We start from the raw sequence: 20,674 nt of genomic DNA, 5'->3' as shown, positions 1-20,674 counted from the left end.
GCTGGCACTGTAGTATAATTAGGTATTAAGTGTCTGTAATAATTTGCTGGCACTGTAGAATAATTAGGTATTAAGTGTCTGTAATAATTTGCTGGCACTGTAGAATAATTAGGTATTAAGTGTCTGTAATAATTTGCTGGCACTGTAGTATAATTAGGTATTAAGTGTCTGTAATAATTTGCTGGCACTGTAGTATAATTAGGTATTAAGTGTCTGTAATAATTTGCTGGCACTGTAGAATAATTAGGTATTAAGTGTCTGTAATAATTTGCTGGCACTGTAGAATAATTAGGTATTAAGTGTCTGTAATAATTTGCTGGCACTGTAGAATAATTAGGTATTAAGTGTCTGTAATAATTTGCTGGCACTGTAGAATAATTAGGTATTAAGTGTCTGTAATAATTTGCTGGCACTGTAGAATAATTAGGTATTAAGTGTCTGTAATAATTTGCTGGCACTGTAGTATAATTAGGTATTAAGTGTCTGTAATAATTTGCTGGCACTGTAGTATAATTAGGTATTAAGTGTCTGTAATAATTTGCTGGCACTGTAGTATAATTAGGTATTAAGTGTCTGTAATAATTTGCTGGCACTGTAGTATAATTAGGTATTAAGTGTCTGTAATAATTTGCTGGCACTGTAGAATAATTAGGTATTAAGTGTCTGTAATAATTTGCTGGCACTGTAGTATAATTAGGTATTAAGTGTCTGTAATAATTTGCTGGCACTGTAGAATAATTAGGTATTAAGTGTCTGTAATAATTTGCTGGCACTGTAGTATAATTAGGTATTAAGTGTCTGTAATAATTTGCTGGCACTGTAGAATAATTAGGTATTAAGTGTCTATAATCATATGCTGATTCATGTTGTCCAGACTATAAAAACCACCTGAAATCAAGGTTATTCCTGGAAATGTTTCTGATTTTGTCACCAACCAATCTGGAGTTCACCGAAATAAAAAGCATCTGAAGACTGCATTACTTCATCTTTTAGGGGTGGTGGTTGAAACATTCTCTTGTCCTGTTGAAAATCTTTGTTAGATTCCTCACATGGGTACAACACGTGAAGCCCATTTCTGGTGTCCCCATGATATTTGTGGAATGTTGCTGTTGAGGATGTTGTTTTGTGGTATCATAGCTCAGCAGTGATGTGAAACATGATTTCTTTCAGTTGTTTGGGCATTTTTTCCTGTAGTGTAATATTTATTGACAACTGATTGATAATCAGTTCCTGATTACTGTTCGCCATGATCTGTGTTGACAATTAACCCTAGTTCTTATCCATGTTTATGTCCACATTGCAGGTACTAAATGAAGCAGTCGGTGCCCTGATGTGGCATACCATCACACTCACTAAAGAGGATCTTGAAAAATTCAAAAGTTTACGTGTGATAGTGCGAATCGGTAGTGGTTATGATAATATAGACGTCAAGGCTGCTGGGGAAATGGGTGAGCACAATTGATTTTTCTTTCCATCAAGTTTAAGTACTAAAATATTTATTTTATTGCATTCTTTATCAGTTTTACTAGATTCATTTTCTGTGATAGCAACTCATTATGCTTGTGAATTTCTTCTTGTTCCAATTGTGTGAGTTTAATGCAAATTTCGATAAGCTTTAGTTTGCAGATTTCAGCTTTGGCTCTTCTTGGAGAAATCAATACTTGGTGATATTAACAGTAATCTATGCTACCTTCCAAGACTGCTGTATTGTGTGGCTTTGTACATGATAGCGAAGCCTGACATTTATTCACCCCCTTACAACCAGAATATTCATCCGAATTTAAAAAACCCCCATCAATTTTAATCTTTATGAGTTTGAAATTTTCCATGGTTAATATGGCTGAGCTAATAAGAAGCTTGTGGCCCATTAATAGAACAACAAAAAGAATTTTGTTCCAGATATCGAGATAAGCAGGTTAAGTTCATTTTAAAAAATTGATTTTCATGCCATAAAAGTGTATTTTAAAAAACTCAGATTTTATGGCTAGGGAAACTGCTTTCTAGACAGAATGGTGAAGGATTTTCAGAGCACACAAACTGACATCAAAGCCATAAATATATTTTTATTTTTGTGACATTTTGTGCACATTTTTGTAAGGAAAAAATTAGACTTAGATGTTTTTGTGAAATATTTAAAAATATAGTTTGTATGTGGAAAAAGGTATATAGTATTAGCAAAATTCACACAAGATGAATATTGTGTAAGCCTTGAGGTGACGAAAGTTCATTTTCCTTCCTGAGTGTTCAAACAAGATTGGTTTGATCTTTGAGCAGGTGCCATGTTATAATCTTTTCATCTGTTAAAGTCACAACACCATCGTTATCATAATTGTGTATCAAAGTATAGTTCCCATCCTCTCAGGTTACAGAATCATCCCTGCATATTACTCCTCTTTCGATATTGCTGAATCGAAACACATCCCTTCATGAAACCAATCATGACAACCGAAATAGAAAATTTATGAATAATTTTAAGAGTGATTTTACTTGGAGTTTGTTGTTTATCTAAGTGGGACATGCAAATTAGAACATATCCAATTTGCGTAATATGTGTCATTTTGCATGGGCCACTTACAGCATTGTCACTACAATCTGTTTGGCTCAAAAGTGGACCGATGAATTGCAATCCATTTCGATAACTTATAAACATAAAAACTCAATGAAATACTGATTACTATCACAATATCAGGCTTTTATAGAATTTTTGTCTCAAAAATAATAATTGAAAAAAAGTAACAAATTCTCATTAAAATATTGGTATAGTTTACTATTTGTTACAAGGGAGGAATGCAGAGAAAGGGACAGCCAGGTGTTTGAGCAACTGACTATTCCTCCTCCTTTTGCACTCCACCCCCCACCCCCTAAGACATAGGAAATTGTGAACCGTGTCAATATCTTAATGATAGCTGAGCAACATTTTTCATTTTTAGGGCATAAATCTGCAAAAGTCTCAGAGATGGTGTTATGTTTTTATCATAATCAGGGTTTCATGAAGTATTGTATGTATTACTTTTTGAGTTTGACTGCAATTCAACTGTTTGCATATGCTTATGAGCCAAACACTGTAGGTGTATGCGACAAGTAATGATTTTAAGATTTAAGGAAAATATTTTTTTAATGTTTCTGTTTTTACCTCATAGTGTATTCGTTGCAGCCGTACCACTGTGCATACCGTCTCACACCTTAACGATCTTCTGTTTCAGGTATTGCTGTGTGCAATGTACCAGGCTATGGAGTGGAGGAGGTAGCAGATTCTACTATGTGTTTAATACTGAACTTGTACAGACGGACTTACTGGCTCGCTAATATGGTCAAAGAGGGCAAGAAAATAAATGGCCCTGAACAGTTACGTGATGCAGCCCAAGGATCAGCTCGAATCCGTGGTGACACACTAGGAATTGTGGGTCTAGGTAAGAAATTATGTTGTTATTGTTGATGACTCTTAATCTACTGGCAAACAAGGATAAGTTGGACCAGTGCAGAGAATGCTTTGACAGGAAGCAGGCAGTGCATGGCAATGAGCAAACCCATTTGGTTTGATAAAGGTAGAGCAGATGTTGGCTAGTGCACATGCAGTGGATGATGATGATACTGATTCACCTTGTAACAGGGCCTGAGCCCTAGTATCAACCCCAGCTGTGGCAGATGATATCATTATTTAATTTCGGGTTAATTTCTACACTCATAACTAGAATGACCATTAATTGAGCAGAAATTGTTGCATCCCCCTCCTCCTTATCATCATCATCATCATTATCATCATCATCATCATCAACAACAATGTAATCGATCCTCATTTTTGCTAAAGCTACAATATATACCATCATCATCATATGGAAGGGAAAGAATGCAGGTGTTACGGATGCAGAGAAGAATGTTGAAAATTTCTGACGAAAGGTGTTTCAGACTTCAGCCATTTGACGACTTTTATTTATGTTTCAGGTCGAGTTGGAACTGCGGTTGCAATACGAGCCAAAGTGTTTGGGTTTAACGTTATTTTCTATGACCCCTACCTCGCAGATGGTATAGAAAAATCCCTGGGTAAGAAAAATGTGAAGAAACATGCTTGTTTCTCTACATGACTTGTAAGTGACGTTGCATGTATTTTAAGACTTTTTAAAGTGCCAGTCTGTGTTTGCCCCAGGCTTTATTAGTCATCATATGACCCAGATGTTGTGAGAGCGAGTCATGGACATGTTTTGGTGTCAGATAAGCAGGTTTTCTGCATCCATACTAAAAATTTGAGTTATCATCAGTAGAGGACGTAACGTGTACGCGAGACGGTCTCCCGTTACGCGTACAAGTGACTACCTGAGAGGGGGTCACTCATACGCGTGACTCCCTGATCACAGAGAGAGAAATTCTGCATGTCACACAAAAACATGTCTAAAATTGTTATTTGTGAAAATAATTAAACAAAATTTGCTACAGTCATTGACAGATGGTCAAGTTATTGGATGACGTGAATGAAAACATAAAAAGAGGAAATTAAATTGTCAAAAAGTGACAAAAATGTGCAAAATTTGAGCAAAAATTGGCGATATTCAACTGCGAATTTCACCTATGTGCATAATTTTCAGAAACTTACATTTAGTATTTTCTGAAAGCTCATTTATCGTAGATTCATAATATATATGCAGCTTTCGATGCACACCAACGCACACCTGTTTGTTATTGTGTTGAAACATGTTTACTTTCTTCGAAACCGCGCGAATCGTCTCGCGTGTCATTAATGGGAGGTAACTGATGCCTGACTAAATTGCCCAGTCAAAACATCCGTCGTGAGTCTGAGACTGTGTAAAGCGTGCGTAATGTACATGGCGATATTTCTTGCGATATTTTCTGAAAGCTTATTCAACGCAGATTTACCTCGTACATGTACGTGTTCGTGTACATTAACGCACATAGGTGTACAATCGTGTTGAAACAAACCAACCTTCCTCCCACCGCTCGTCACAGACACACACAGCGTCCTCACAATTTCGTTACGCGTACCAGAGACGCTTCCCAGAAGCACGAACAAAAGTAGTCAGTTTTTGACGGCAATTTTCACCTATGTGCACATTTCACACAAACATGATCTTTATATTTTCTGAAAGCTTGTTCCATGCAGATTTACCTCGTATAAGTACTTGTTCGTGTACACGAATGCACATAGGTGTACAATCGCGATGAAACACATCTACTTTCCACCCACCGCTCGTCACAGACACACACAGCGTCCTCACAATTTCGTTACGCGTACGAGAGACGCTGCCCAGAAGCACGAACAAAAGTAGTCAGTTTTTGACGGCAATTTTCACCTATGTGCACATTTCACACAAACATGATCTTTATATTTTCTGAAAGCTTATTCCACGCAGATTTACCTCGTATAAGTACTTGTTCGTGTACACGAATGCACATAGGTGTACAATCGCGATGAAACACATCTACTTTCCACCCACCGCTCGTCACAGACACACAAACGGCCTCACAATTTCGTTACGCGTACGAGAGACGCTACCCAGAAGCACGAACAAAAGTAGTCAGTTTTTGACGGCAATTTTCACCTATGTGCACATTTCACACAAACATGATCTTTATATTTTCTGAAAGCTTGTTCCATGCAGATTTACCTCGTATAAGTACTTGTTCGTGTACACGAATGCACATAGGTGTACAATCGCGATGAAACACATCTACTTTCCACCCACCGCTCGTCACAGACACACAGCGTCCTCACAATTTCGTTACGCGTACGAGAGACGCTACCCAGAAGCACGAACAAAAGTAGTCAGTTTTTGACGGCAATTTTCACCTATGTGCACATTTCACACAAACATGATCTTTATATTTTCTGAAAGCTTGTTCCATGCAGATTTACCTCGTATAAGTACTTGTTCGTGTACACGAATGCACATAGGTGTACAATCGCGATGAAACACATCTACTTTCCACCCACCGCTCGTCACAGACACACACAGCGTCCTCACAATTTCGTTACGCGTACGAGAGACGCTACCCAGAAGCACGAACAAAAGTAGTCAGTTTTTGACGGCAATTTTCACCTATGTGCACATTTCACACAAACATGATCTTTATATTTTCTGAAAGCTTGTTCCATGCAGATTTACCTCGTATAAGTACTTGTTCGTGTACACGAATGCACATAGGTGTACAATCGCGATGAAACACATCTACTTTCCACCCACCGCTCGTCACAGACACACACAGCGTCCTCACAATTTCGTTACGCGTACCAGAGACGCTTCCCAGAAGCACGAACAAAAGTAGTCAGTTTTTGACGGCAATTTTCACCTATGTGCACATTTCACACAAACATGATCTTTATATTTTCTGAAAGCTTGTTCCATGCAGATTTACCTCGTATAAGTACTTGTTCGTGTACACGAATGCACATAGGTGTACAATCGCGATGAAACACATCTACTTTCCTCCCACTGCTCGTCAGACACTCAAACCTTACCCACAAGATCGTTACGACTACGAGAGACGCCTTTTGCCACGGGAGCAGACCCGGTGCTCAATATGTTCAGTCGCATCAAGTGGTAAGTAACTTCGGAGGACTGCATGATCTTTAATAGTTTAAGCAAAATGTATTCTTGAACACACTGCATGCAGGAATTACCACTCATTTCCTTAAGTTTTATGTCATTGTCATCAACACGTAATGTTATAGAAATGCGATTTCTCCACTTTTAAACAGATGACGTGAATGTGATAAAAAAAAGAGTTATTTAGACGGACATTTATGTATTCATATATATTGTTTCCAGTCTAAGTAAACTTAGCCTCAGTACTTTTCCTTACGCTCCATTACTGAGTCTAACAAAACCTTATGGGAGGTCGCGTCAGGTAACCTTTGGGACTGACCAATCAGAACACAGCTTTCCAAATCGCGAAAGTGGACATTCGCACACACCTTTTGAACTTTTTATCTCGAAAAGGTTCGTACCCGAACGATTCCGAATGTTATTTAGCGTATGATCGCTTCTGGGTGATTCACACGGCGCACATTACAACCATGACAACAGAGTTAACTGTCTCCGAAAACAGTGTTTTGGCAATATTCAAGGGATCTCATCTTGCAGAAATATTAGCCAATGGTCACCATGTAAACAGAAACCCCAAAGCGTATATATCGCAGGTCAAATATCTGTATTTTCTGCGGATTGTTGTTTGTGGAGAGATCTGTGCCCCTAAGTAGTAGCCGTTGTCTGATTGGTTAAATCTATATAACCGTCTCGCTATTGATTGGACGGTCATAGGTCGCTCAAAGGTTGCCTGATGCGACCTTCTGCTAGGTTTTGTTAAACTCAGTGGTGGTGTTTAAGGAATAACATTGAGACTGAGTTTACTTAGACTGACATTGTTTCAAAGCTGTATTATTAGTCAACTGCAGCAATAAAATCAGTCGAGCCATCCCTGTTACACACGGAAGATGCCACTTCCCTGAGCAGATTTTGCTCACCTACATATCAACTGAATTTTTGTCACAACTGAATAAACATGATTCTGTCTTTTACCAGCTTAACAACACCAAACAAAATAGTTAGCATTTAATTGTGCGTTTTTAAGTTTACCACGGACGATAAAAGCATCGTCAGCAGGAAACTGCACAGTGGCTGGCAGTGTCCACAAGACAGCCGTGTCAACTGTCTCCAAACCCAATAAATGGGTATCCAGTCTCCTACCTGTATATTCAGGGCTAATCAACTGCAGTCATAAACTACGCCTGACTGCATCCTCTTCATTCCGGCTTAATCATTGTTGGAAAACAGTGTCGTGTGTGATATTGCATCATCTGTGTGAAATTTATTTGTGTTTCATTCTGTCAGGGGACAAATACAATTCGCCGTACTGAAGAATTTTGAACATGCACCTGTGTCCGAGAATATATAACTACTTCCATAGTTATACTAAATACATATAAAACATTCAGTGAAAGGTTACGTAATAATGACAAATAATGCAAAACTCCCTGGTACACACATATTTCTTCATTCTGCAGATGATGGCTGAAAAGGCTGTCCAAACCAACATGCTGGACTGTACCTGGGTCTGGTTGTCTTCCCCTGTCCATGCTGTCGTCCAGGAAGGAAAACCCTTCCTATTTCACGCATATACATAAAATATATATTTCTGTGTTGGCTTTGAATGTATTGTTTTTATCTATGAATACTGTTTAAATCATCTACCAAAGTAAAAGATAGGAAAGCCGATGATAGTGTTGACAACGACGCACAGCACTTTCAAGTACTCTTCGAAGATAATCAGTACAAGAATAACTCCTTCATACCAAAACAGAACACTTTGAAAAGCATTATAACATTAAGCAATAAAAATCTGTTTATAAGTCGTCGATCAGTAATGCTATGGACAATATTTTGAGTTTGTAATCATCTGGAACAATTTTATTCCTTTCTTCCTCATAAATATGTCATCTCATTATCACGTGAGAGATCGTTATCACGTGATCAGTTCAATCGGAATGAAGTAAGAAAACGCTATTTTGCCCACCTCCATGCGACTTGAATATTTGTCACCACAAAATAAACATTTCTGTGGCCTTTCACAGATTATCAAACACAAACAGGAAACGGAATACATATAATTAGCATTTAATTATGTGTTTTCAAGCTATCATAAAATATACCTCGAACGACAAAGGCACCGTAAACAGGAAATTGCACAATCGCCCCCCGTGTCCACCAGATAGCCGTGTAAACTGTCTGCAAACTCATTAGATGTACACACCCTGAAGTAACGTGCTGTACTGCATCACACCTGTTGCCTGTCTCCACCTGTATATGCAGTGATACCCAACTACAGTCATTAACTATGCCTGGCCGCGTTCGGCCCAGCCTTCACTCCAGTGTCACGTGTGTGATACAATAAATTGCGTAATCCAAATGAAAGTTAATTGTGTTGCATTCGGCCAAAAAGATGAACCAAGACAAGCACAATTCGCCGCACTGATGTATTTGAAATATGTACCTGTGTTTCATAACCATAGCTGTACTACATACTGTGATACATCTAAAACATTCAGTGAAAGCTTCATACATTTTCGTTTTTATAACAAATAATGCAATGTTCTCAGGAATGTGCGTGTTCCCTCATTCTGCTGACTCCTGGCGGAAACGGGCATTTGGCCGTTCCCAGTCCAACGCAGCATGCAGGATTATACACGGGGCTGGTTGTCTTCCACTGGCCATGCTGTCTTCCAGGAACGAAAACCTTTTCTGTTTCAAGCATATACATAGAATATGTGTAAACAAGAAAGTCCCAGTTTTTACCTGAAGTAGATCTGGTAATGTGTGTTGTTAGTTTTGTTGTAGAAAGGGTATGTATGCAAATACGTATGTATTCGATCTAATTGAAGTTGCCTGTATGTGTACAGGGTAAGTGAAACAACACATTCTTACCTGAATATACTGTGCACACTGAAGGGGATGGAGGAATGATGTCTTCCAGGATGAGGGATGTTACGCAAATCGCCGACATGATGCACAATTCTTCAGAAAATGATGATTTGTAGACTTAACATGATCTTACCGAATGCGTAATGTATCCGCCAGGTCATATGGAGTTTGATCGAAAGAGGGGGCGAAAGATATTACAACCTGCAGGGGGCGTTATGTTTCCTTATTTAAATTTGTATTTTCGTACTTTTTTCATTTCGAAATTATGTCACAAAGTGTGATTTCTTTTTTTAAATGCCTTTATCAAATCATGTCAATTTCCGAAGGCATAAATTAGGTTCAAGTTACTTATATGCATTTTCATGATCAACAAGTCATCATTCGCAAGCTGGACCGTACAGAGGAACACCATCCTCAACTTGCAATAAGCAAACACGAGATCAGTGAGCCGCTTGAGCGGCTCACCAGAAACCTTATAACAGTTACCATCTAATTAGTTTGTTTTCTTCCCAACTTCTGTCATTTTACACAATGCACATCTATTTACGGTGGTCTTAAAAGAAACATCATTTCTCTTTCAAGAGGTTCAGAAACGTTTGCATTTGGTTCGGTTTGGTAAGACTACAAATCTGTTTGCTGTAATCGTCTGGGCAATGAAGTATTGCAGATTCATACCCGTGCAGATATTCAGAGAGATATGCATCATAGCCTAATTTTCATACATCAATAACATTTTTTCAGATGTGTTTACAAAATAGTGTGTATACCGATGAAACTGCATGCTCACTTCGTTCGGATAACACCTCACATACGAGGGGTTCACGCTTCATTTGATTGGCTGAAACAGTCGCGCACGTTTACAGGGACTGTATGTTCTGTAAAACAGCATGCACGGCTAATGCGGGCATAAACTGATATGTACTCTGGAAGATACGATATCCACATGTCAACACCATGAGCTGTAATGAAATATCGAAGCAGGTATTTTAGTATAACACTAATTTTGATCAGTACGAGATGTCAGCTTTGGCTGGCACCGCGAGTCCCTTTTCTCAGTGTGCTGTGTGGAGTTACACAATGGACGTACGTCACTTCCGAAAAATATGCAAATGATTTAATAGTTTTCGCAGGATTACTCTTGACGAAATTGGCAAAGTTTTGATTCATGCAAGATGCGGTAGGGGTCGTATTAGTTTCAAAATATTCTGTAACTTTCTGCAAGATGAATACGTTGACATTTCCACCAGTAATACATTCAAATGAAATAAATCACCTTTTCATGAGCGATGAGTTGATTTTTGTGTAATTGGCATGTGTAAACAGCCGACCTTGGGCTTGGGCGTGGTATTCTGCTTTCCCGATGTTTTCACGTGCCGAAAAAATCGAAAATACAGAGGCCAAGTATGCATCAACCTAGGATGATTGTAAATATTTTGTCGGACAAACAACTTGTATTCTGCAGGTTGTAATCTGTTCAGTGCAAATGACGAAAGCGTGGCATCCGAGATCGAAAAACCTGTTCATTCACGACTGTCAAGTACCCCACCACCCTTGGGGATTTTACGGGACGCTTTAATTACCCTGCATCGTGTTCGCACCCAATCGAGGTGGTTCCACGGTGATTGAATTAATTAGGGGGAAGCGCTTCAGTTAGTACCGCGGAGCGCACCGTCTCGCGGACAAGAGACGATAGGCCGTCTCGCGTACACGTTACGTCTCGGACTGATCATGACTCATGGTATCATGATAGGTAGTCATAGACATGTTTCAGGGAGTCAGTCATGCGTGTTTTCTCTGTCATGGCAAACACTGGTACCAGTGTCATATTCGTTGCCACAGATCTGCTCCCACTGTTTGTTGAGCCCTTCATATTCATTTGTTGTCATTTTCATAGAGATGAAAAACTGAAAAATTCAAGAAACAAAACATTCTTTTTCACTTTCGTAACAAAGATCCTTTCATTTCCTTGCAGGCATTACGCGTGTATACACATTGCAGGAACTACTTTTCCAAAGTGACTGCGTATCACTACACTGCAACCTCAATGAACACAACCATCACCTGATAAATGACTATACCATAAAGCAAATGAGGCCTGGTAAGTATGCAGGTATCTAAACTGTTATTACACCATGAAACTCAGGGATCTAGGCCACTTCAAATAATTAGCTTGTTTCACACGACCCATAAATAGCCTCCCTTATACTTTTGGAGTGTGACTTTTCAGTGACATCGTACTGGTTCATGAAACTTGAAAAATACGATTGAACACAAAGAAAACCAAAACCTCTTTCCCCAGTCCAGATTTTAAAATGATCATGTAAAACAAGAATGTTCTTGAACTGGCCTCAAGAATATGCCACCACTGGCTAAGATTGACAAATTACATGTCCTTGGAGGAAAGATCCAATAGTCCTTTTGGTCTTTTCATCATAGGCCGATAATCTGTAACTCAAAGCCAGTAGGGGTGTATCTGTAGAACTACAGATTGTCATTTTTGGTGTGGAAGTTGTTTCAAAATATCAAACTCAGCTTATCTCGATTGAGAAATCATGATTGAAGACAAAGACATTAGTTATCAGGCAACTTATTGAAATCAGAGCTGTGTTCCACTTTCTTGATAAAAGAGCTTATCATCATCGTTAAGACAAATTATATTTCAAAATGAATAATTGAATGCCAGTGTTGTGATGCATAGCTGAATTGTTGCCTGAGAACTGTACTAGATTATTTCTTTTAATTATTATTTAATTTTTGTAGTGATATGAAAATTGAGTATGTGACATTGTACTGTCCTGGCAAAGGATTGGTTTCATTAGTTTTGAGAATATTTTGAAGATGACAATCTGGGTTAAATATTGGAATTTTATCTTTGCTTTTGTGAAATATGCTGTATAACTAACCATTGTTGGTTATATAGCATCCATATTTTGACCTTCAGTGTCTTAGATTCCACCAGACATTGTTGGAAATGCAGTGAAGACAGTTGGGAATAGCATGATGCCAAAAACAATAGTACGACATCATGATATTTTGAAAGAGACAGAGCTGCTGGGTTACAGAAATAGTTAACTCCAAATAATCTGCATGTTTGTGTAAAATGTATTAATAAACAATAGGTTACTATGTTTGTTGTAAGAGGCGATAAATGGGATTGGGTGGTCAGGCTCCCTGACTTGGTAGAAACGTCATCAATTGCACCCAATCACACCCAATCACACCAAATCACCTACATTCACACTGTACTGATACAAATGCTTTTATGGGAATGTTTTGCTTTAATGAGTATTTCTGCTCAAGTCCTATAAACTATTTAGGTATTGGGTATGTGTTTAGTAATAGTGAGTGAGTTTAGTTTAATGCTGCACTCAGCAATATTCCAGCCATATGGCAAGGGTACGTATTGTAAGTAACAAAGTCTGGACCAGAGGATCCATTGATCAACAGCACGAGCATCGATGGGCGCAATTAGGATATGATATGTGTCAACTAACTGACAGCAAGCCTGACCACCCAATCGTATTACGACAAGCTTGTATTTGCAAGTAAACTGTGTTGCAATATGTTGCAATTCAGGTACCTTTATTGTGAGACCTATATCTTGGAACATGAATGTTTGGCAGTGAGCAGCACTATTTGTGTACATCAGTCCTATTTTCTGCATTATAAGTCCCTAAACATATATTTTGTGGTTTTAATAACAGCAATCTCAAAACGAGGTTGCAGTCATGGATTCTTTTTTCTGACAAAAGAATTTCTAGTATTAAATGCCATTTGTTCTTTGACTAACGGGGTAAAAAATGACAGTATATGTAGATCTGAATTTAAACCATAAAGATGATAAAAAAAAAGAATCTTATATGTTTTTTACCCAATATACTGGTTTTCAGAAAAAAATCTAGTAATACGTATCCTTTGAAAAGCTTAGTGTGGTATGACAGTAATACCACATAGCGCTGTCCATGAGCATAATGAAATTCTGTTTAAGGCATAAGCATAATGAGGTAGGTAGTAGGTAGCAGGTGATATATTTTGTGACTTTGTTATGTTGCAGGTGCATTTCTAATCAACACAGCTCGCGGAGGCCTTGTTGATGAACACGCTCTAGCCTCAGCCTTGAAGGATGGGAGGATACGTGCATGTGCACTCGACGTCCATGAAAATGAACCGCTGAATTCCCTAAGTGAGTCGAAGGCTATTGTTGAACTCGAGTGAAATGTATTGTTCAAATTATTATTTTTGTTGGTTTTGTTGTCTTTTATGTAATATGGCCTGGCAGTAGCATCTAATATGAAACTACGTGCTTTGAGCTCAGGGTTTACCTTGATATGAAATTGGGGGACTCCTGTCTTTTACATATTGTGTTTAACCCTAGTTTAAAGCATTCTCAATCAAAACCTAAAACCGGGTTCAGTTTCCCACGTGTAAAGTCTGTGATAGAGACGAGCAAAGGTTTTGTACTCTTCATAATTTCTGGTACTGAAAGGACACAGGCCTGAAGTACAATACATCTGTAAAACAATATTTACCTTGTAATATATGTATGAAGAAGGGAATATAATGTAGGTTACATTGTGTTCTGAGATATATTCTGCTCTAAACAACATGGAACAGTAAGCAAACGTATTGAAGTATTGCTTGGGGGTTTTTTTATTCACCAGTAGTGAGAACTTACAAAGGTTTGGATGGTGAGAATATTTCCTAATATACAACTTTCTTGGGGAATTATAAGCAAGGGAAATTAAAGGGAAAAATTGTTTTTGTTATTAAATCTAAGGACTGACTCATTTCTTTCCCATGCCAGTATGTGAAATCTTACTGTCTTACTCCCTTTTGTGCCAGGTGGCCCTCTCAAGGATGCCCCCAACCTCATCTGCACCCCCCATGCTTCCTTCTACAGCGAACAAAGTGTGACTGAGCTCAGGGAGATGGCGGCTGGCGAGATCAGGAGAGCTATCCTAGGAAGAATACCTGATAGCTTAAGGAACTGTGTTAACAAGGAGTATTTCACCCCCACGCCTAGTGAGTGTTCACCTTCCTCAAACCTATGAATCCCAAGGGTAAAATTGGCCTTCAGCAACCCATGCTTGCCATAAAAGGCGACCATTCTTGTCATAAGATGCGACTAATAGGATTGGGTGGTCAAGCTTGTTGACTTGGTTGACATGTCATTGGTTCCAAATTGCGCAGATTAATGCCCAAGCTGTTTTTTCACTGGATTGTCTGATCAAGACTTATTTTCCGACTGTCTCATATAGCTGGATTATTGCTGAGTGCAACATAAAACTGAACCCTCTCTCACTCACTCACTCAATGTGAAACGTGTTCTAATGATGAGATTAAAGTCCCAGTTTCGAGATTACACTGCACCTGTGGATGTTTGTCAAGAGAGTCAATTGAATGATAATCGTAAGATTGTGTGTAAGATGAGGGTCATCTGATGCTGAATGATGATCACATGACCACAGGGCTCCAGATAATTTTTCAACAGCAAGAGGACGTATTTTTTGTCAATCCAGGAGCACTGGCAATCCTTCAGGGTACACTTAGAGTACTGACTGGTATTTAATGGCATATCGGTAATCTTTTGTTTCATACATGCACCTCAACATTGCTACTCTTGTGTAAAAAGGTCAATAAACAGTAAGACAATTTTCAGATAATTACGTCTGTACACCATACACCATTGCTGTGGTATGTATTTGCTGTGATCTCTGAATCTCCTGCCTTACAGTGCATATTTTTTTATCCATACACATGACAATATAGCTTTACCTGGAGCCCTGTGAGTGTATGAGTAGCGATGTTTTTATACTTGAATGGCCTGATCATGCTGACCCATGAAGGTCCTGCTGTAGAATAGCCCTTCAGCAACCCATGCTTGCCCTGAAAAGTGACTATGCTTGTCGTTAGAGGCAACTAACGGGATTGGGTGGTGATCCTCGCTGACTGGTTGACACGTGTCATCAGTTCCCAATTGCGCAGATCGATGCTCATGTTGTTGATCACTGGATTGTCTGGTCCAGACTGGATTATTTACAGACCACTGCCATATAGCTGGAATATTGCCGAGTGCAGCGTAAATCTAAACTCATTCACTCACTAATCATGCTATCAGTCATATTTGCCTAATGATTTGTGAATTATTTGTTAAACCTTTCTGCAGTTGTGTGTGGAGTTTGGTTTGAAGCGTAACATTGAGGAAAGAAAATTGGTCTAAAAGAGTGTAATTCATGGCTTTCCACATTTGTTATTGATTGAGATTTTGATCTACTGTTGATGAATTGGATCGAGTCAAGTCGGGGTGGTGTGGGGGCCTAGTGGTTAAAAGCGTTCTTTCATCAATCCAAAGACCCAATTTCGATTACCCACATGGCTACATTGTGTGAAGCCCGTTTCTGGTGTCCGACATAACACCATACTCACTTGCCAGACAAGTCTGTCTGTACACAACATTTTAGTAAACCCTGTATTAAAGTTATCTTGCTTGCTTCCAGATCCTGGTAGTGTGCGCTACCCCTTTCCACCAACTGGTTACCCTGACAGTATGAACGGTGCTGGCTACCCCGCATTTAACCCTGCCGCCGCAGCTGCAGCCATGGGCGTCCACTCGACAACCGACACCCACTCCGTCGTCCCACTAAGTACCGCCCACACGACCGCTCACAGCACACTGCCTGAAGCTGGCAATCACATGGCCAAAGCAGAAAGCTCTGAGGTCGTCCATTAACCCTATTTTTACAAATTGTGCTGTAAAACTAAACAAAAGTGCTTGACGGCACCAGAAAGGGTTCATTTGTGGAACAACCGAGCTGGATTTTCAGAAGTTGAGCTCAAAAGGAAATAGATTATGCTGTTACTTTATTCTTGGATTAGCCCCTAACAAACAAGGGCATTTGAGATGAGAGAAGCAGCTGAGATCGTTACTGCATCTTGAGAGTGCTGATGAAACAGGAACTGAAATTGAACAATTCAGAGGAACGAAGAACGGTAGCCATTGCGTTACCATAGGAACAGGCGCAATCTCAGCCAAGTGCAAAACCAGACTCCAAGACTTGCTTAGAGCAATTGTCTTTTCTACCCAAAACTTTAGAATGTAGAGATTTGTGTCTGTTTAAACAAAGGGCAATTTGACAACTTAACTGATTTTAAAATCTAATTGATAAAATCATGTAGGATTTGTGTGTAGTCGCTTCACAGGTTTGGAAATGGCCTGTCTAGAAGACTCGAGTGTGAAGCTTCATATTGTCACAAATCACGTCCGAAAATTGTGTTGAGTGTATTGGACATTGAACCTTTTCATGATTATGGATGGCCTCTAAGGTTTCAAGGCAGTCAGCTTCTGGTAGGTGTCATTTCATGTTCAGAGCAGACTTGGTCAGAGATTATACATAAGTAATATCTACATCTAGCACCTTTCTTCAAGGAGGGATCATTTTGTATTTTGAGATATTACAGTGAGGTGTAACATGATCGCTACTTATGTATCTTGTCTGTGCGAGGACGACACCAAGATGGTGGGTAGGTGTTCAGGATTTGATTGTCATGAATTTTTACTCGCATTTTGTCAAAGAAAGTTTTTAAGCCAAAGATAGCAACTTTGCACTTCTCTATGTTCAGCCAGATTTCAACGTACCTGAACGTGTGTAGCCTCAAAGCAGGTGTAGTCGTAACTTTGCATATATCAAAGGTCATTTCCTCTTTGTGGAGGTCAGATCAAAGATGGTTTCTGATGAACGTCTGCAAATGAACTTGTTCACTTGAATACAATTATTTTTTGATATATGGTCATTGCCAAGCTTTCTTACAGATTTGAAACAGAGGAAGGCAGTATTTTTGACAGACGTGATTTCATGTATTGCATTTCTTCACATCATAACAGGAGAGATTTTAGCATCGGTGAGAAAGAAACATTATTACTGCATTTTGTAATGTACTTTCATTAATCAATCATAATTACGTTCATCCATTAGCACTGGCGATTTCCAACATGGCTTTTAATCCAAAAGGCTTTCTGACAATCAGCATTGACTGCTTTGTGGCAACACTTCCCACTTGGTGGACCTTCAAGCTCGATGTACTTAGATCATTTGACTCTAAGAGATATGATCAGGTTTGTGTCAGGATGTGTTGCAGCTGAATGGACTTAAGTGTTTGGAAGAACAACGTGGAAACGCTCAGGCAATGGTGCATCTGTATTCATCCTCATTCTTAATGACCAATTACTTTGTGTGCAGTTCTACTGGACGTCTATTTGGATAGACACTGTTTTTCTCTCTCGTCATCTTTAATACAACCGACGTGCATGTTTCTTTTATACAACTTTCAAAACAGCATCTGCAGTCGGTGCTTAATATGTTTTGTTGAAATTGAAATGTTTGATAATGTTTTGTAAGTATTCATGGAAGGTGAGGACTATGCATAGAGGGCGCTGTTCCTAGCAGCCGTCCCTCGTAGCGGCTGTATGTGCTTGTCTTACTTTAAACTTGGGACACATTTTCTTGAAGAATTAATTCCATTGGCGTATTTTTAGTTAGTCGAATTCATTGTAGTCTTTTCGGAAACCCAAGCATTTCAACGTTTACATTTTTCTGATCAACACATGCTTGTGTCCATGCATTTTGTCTATTTGAGAAAAATTAAAATTAAAGTACGAGAATTTTTTTACAAAGTGTTATTATTTTTTTATTGCAATTAATAAATTTTGAAACTTGAGTCAAAATGGGAAAAATATTTTTTGAAATTTGTATGCATTTTGTTGGTAGAATTTGGTTAGTCCAGTGACTACCAGCAAATGCAAATAACTGAGGAAAATAAAGCTGTGTGTTTTTTTCTCGAGAGTTTGTTGTCCCATGGCATTATAATGCTTCATTGCATTGTCTACGATTCATTAAGCTTGTAGACCTATCTCAGTAGCTGTAGACTAGAAACAAATGTAGATACAATTCGGAAAATGCCAGTATATCTGATCTGATCTTCCAATATAATTTTATGAATAAAGACAATAAAATTTTCTACAAATTGGTCTATTTCTTTGTTGATCTCTGAGTGAATAGGAAGGATGTCATTGTCTGACGAGAAATACCCCTTGCAAATTAATGTAACTGTAAGAGGTTGGTTTTAAGTAGAGATTTTAAAAGGCCTTTGGATCTGGTGTTTTCGTTTACAAAATAATAATGGCATTTATATTGCACGGTCTCAACGCCATGAAGGTATATTTAAAGCTTATCACCCATTACCTTGAATGAACCAAGCTGCTTTGGTACAAGACTTATCCCACCTGGTATTCATTTTCAGCTGAGTAAACACAGACAATTTTCATCAAACTCTGTTGCCTGAGATGATGCCACATGTGTCATATTCGCTGTGGGGGACAGGATTTAAGTGCTAGAAACTCTAGATAGAGTCTAACTGCCAAACATTGTCCCCATCAAAGGACTCGATGCACCATGCGTTGCTTATCTTAACTGATTTGTGACGTAACTGGGGACAGTAGACAGAGAAGACACAATCACACATTGAAGAAGTAGGCTGAGGCAGATTAAGTGGAGTCCAAGTGGAACAATGAGGTGCACATTCAGGGAGATCAAGGTCTTCAGGTTTGTAGGATAGTTATCACTGTTGAGGTAGTCTTGGGCAGGGTTCATACCCATTTAACATTGTATGCCAGTTTTCCAACCAAAATGTCACTAGTCCCCAGACACCATAAGCCAGTAAAGTGACCATGCACTAGTCGCATCAAAATGATATATAATTTTAGGAACCTAACATTACCCAACAACCAAGGTGTTTGTGTATAGGTTATTTGTGAATATATTGCCTTGTAGTATTTATTAACTACTATAAACTATTATTGTCATAGTATTCTTACATAAGTGCTTGTCTTATTAACCATAATTCTGCCCAGAAAAGCCATGAATTTTGGACTTGAAATTCAGTATAGACCCTGACGAGGGATAGTACAGACTTGAAGATGGTTTGAGAGGATACAGGAAGCCAGTGTGAGTTTTCAAGAGCAGAAGTGATGTGTTCAGTCCTTGGAATTTTTGCGACATCCAGCTGACCAATTCTGATGTCTCCGTAATTTGGCTGTGGCTTGGTTTAGTAAGTTTTACATACAGAGCATTGCACTAAACAAGTCAGGAAGACTCAAGGCACAGCATCAACAGTTTAACTGTGCTGATATTATAAATGAAATGAAAACGCTCTACTTAAGTGTGAGATGCGTCTCCAAAGTCTTTGCAGAATCCAAAGTGACTTCAAGATTACAAGTCAGTCAGTTACCAGTATTTTGGGGAAGACTCTGTAATTTGAGTCAATCTGTTGCAAGTGGATCTGCATGTGTGATCTAAAGTGCTGTATAAATAGATTATAAGATCAAATATAAAGTGAAAATTCTGGACTCATGCACTGTCATAGACCACACAGGCTTGGTTGCCTATGGCAATTTTATGCCACCAGGTGCTAAATAATACCTTGCTGTTCCATACTCTTAAAAGAAATTAGGTCAGTGTGACATGTACATTTATTTAAATATGCCAAGTAACACTCATTGAATTTTTTTTAAAAGTGATATAGTGTGTTAAGATTACATAAAATGCAATTTTGTTTGGGTCAAATACTGTTCAGATATTAGGGATATAACTGAAAGTGTTAGAGATCGCTTTCTTCGCCCATCATTTGGGGGAATGACGCAAAGCAGCTATCATGGATGGATGGTGCAGCCTTGACAAGGATCATCCCGATGAAAGGACAGTCTTGGGACTAGAGAAGACTCTGTTTGCTGCTAAGTTTGAGCTGATAATGAAATACAAGGAAATATAAATCTGAGTGCAGCAATTTCGTTCGATTTTCCCCCATTCGGTACAGTGAAGTGTGACGCCCATTTCTGCTGTGATATTGCTAAAGTCGGAATAAAATGCCATTTGTTCACTGGCTGGCTTTTAGTATTACCTCCTTGAGCATAAGACAAACTCCTGACAAGATCTGGGCCAACTTGCACAAAGCAATCTTAGTGCTACAACTATCTTAAACCTATGTTGGAGAATGGGAGTTACAATCATTGTAGCTAAGACTGTTTTGTGCAAGTGGACCAAGTAGCATAAGTTTACATGCCGGAATCTTGTAACATCCCAAACCTGGGTACATGGAAGTAATGAAGTTTGCTTCAACTCCATCTCCATGCTTGGTAAATTAATCAGTCGGCCATGACATTGCTGGACTATTGCTTGAAGTAGCTTAACACC

At 38.8% G+C, this 20,674-nt stretch overlaps 1 protein-coding gene across 2 annotated transcripts in view; it reads left to right on the top strand.

Annotated features, from left to right (window-relative positions):
• Window positions 1-18,453, top strand: part of LOC137266388 (C-terminal-binding protein-like) — a 45,218-nt gene extending 26,765 nt beyond the window's left edge. The window contains exons 5-11 of one of the 2 annotated variants that reach the window (XM_067801887.1): window positions 1,304-1,448; window positions 3,204-3,410; window positions 3,943-4,041; window positions 11,401-11,526; window positions 13,483-13,611; window positions 14,271-14,450; window positions 15,926-18,453. In XM_067801887.1, coding sequence (XP_067657988.1) covers window positions 1,304-1,448; window positions 3,204-3,410; window positions 3,943-4,041; window positions 11,401-11,526; window positions 13,483-13,611; window positions 14,271-14,450; window positions 15,926-16,158 — 1,119 coding nt within the window. In that variant the 3' untranslated portion in view covers window positions 16,159-18,453. Of the gene's footprint in view, window positions 1-1,303; window positions 1,449-3,203; window positions 3,411-3,942; window positions 4,042-11,400; window positions 11,539-13,482; window positions 13,612-14,270; window positions 14,451-15,925 lie in introns of both variants that reach the window. The other variant, XM_067801886.1, reaches the window with a different exon arrangement.
• Window positions 18,454-20,674: the final 2,221 nt, after the last annotated feature.

This window comes from Haliotis asinina, chromosome 15 (genome assembly GCF_037392515.1).
Source record: "Haliotis asinina isolate JCU_RB_2024 chromosome 15, JCU_Hal_asi_v2, whole genome shotgun sequence".
NCBI classification, from domain to species: Eukaryota; Metazoa; Mollusca; class Gastropoda; order Lepetellida; family Haliotidae; genus Haliotis; species Haliotis asinina.
The sequence above is the reverse complement of the archived record's forward strand: the minus strand, read 5'-3'. Positions and strand labels throughout refer to the sequence as shown.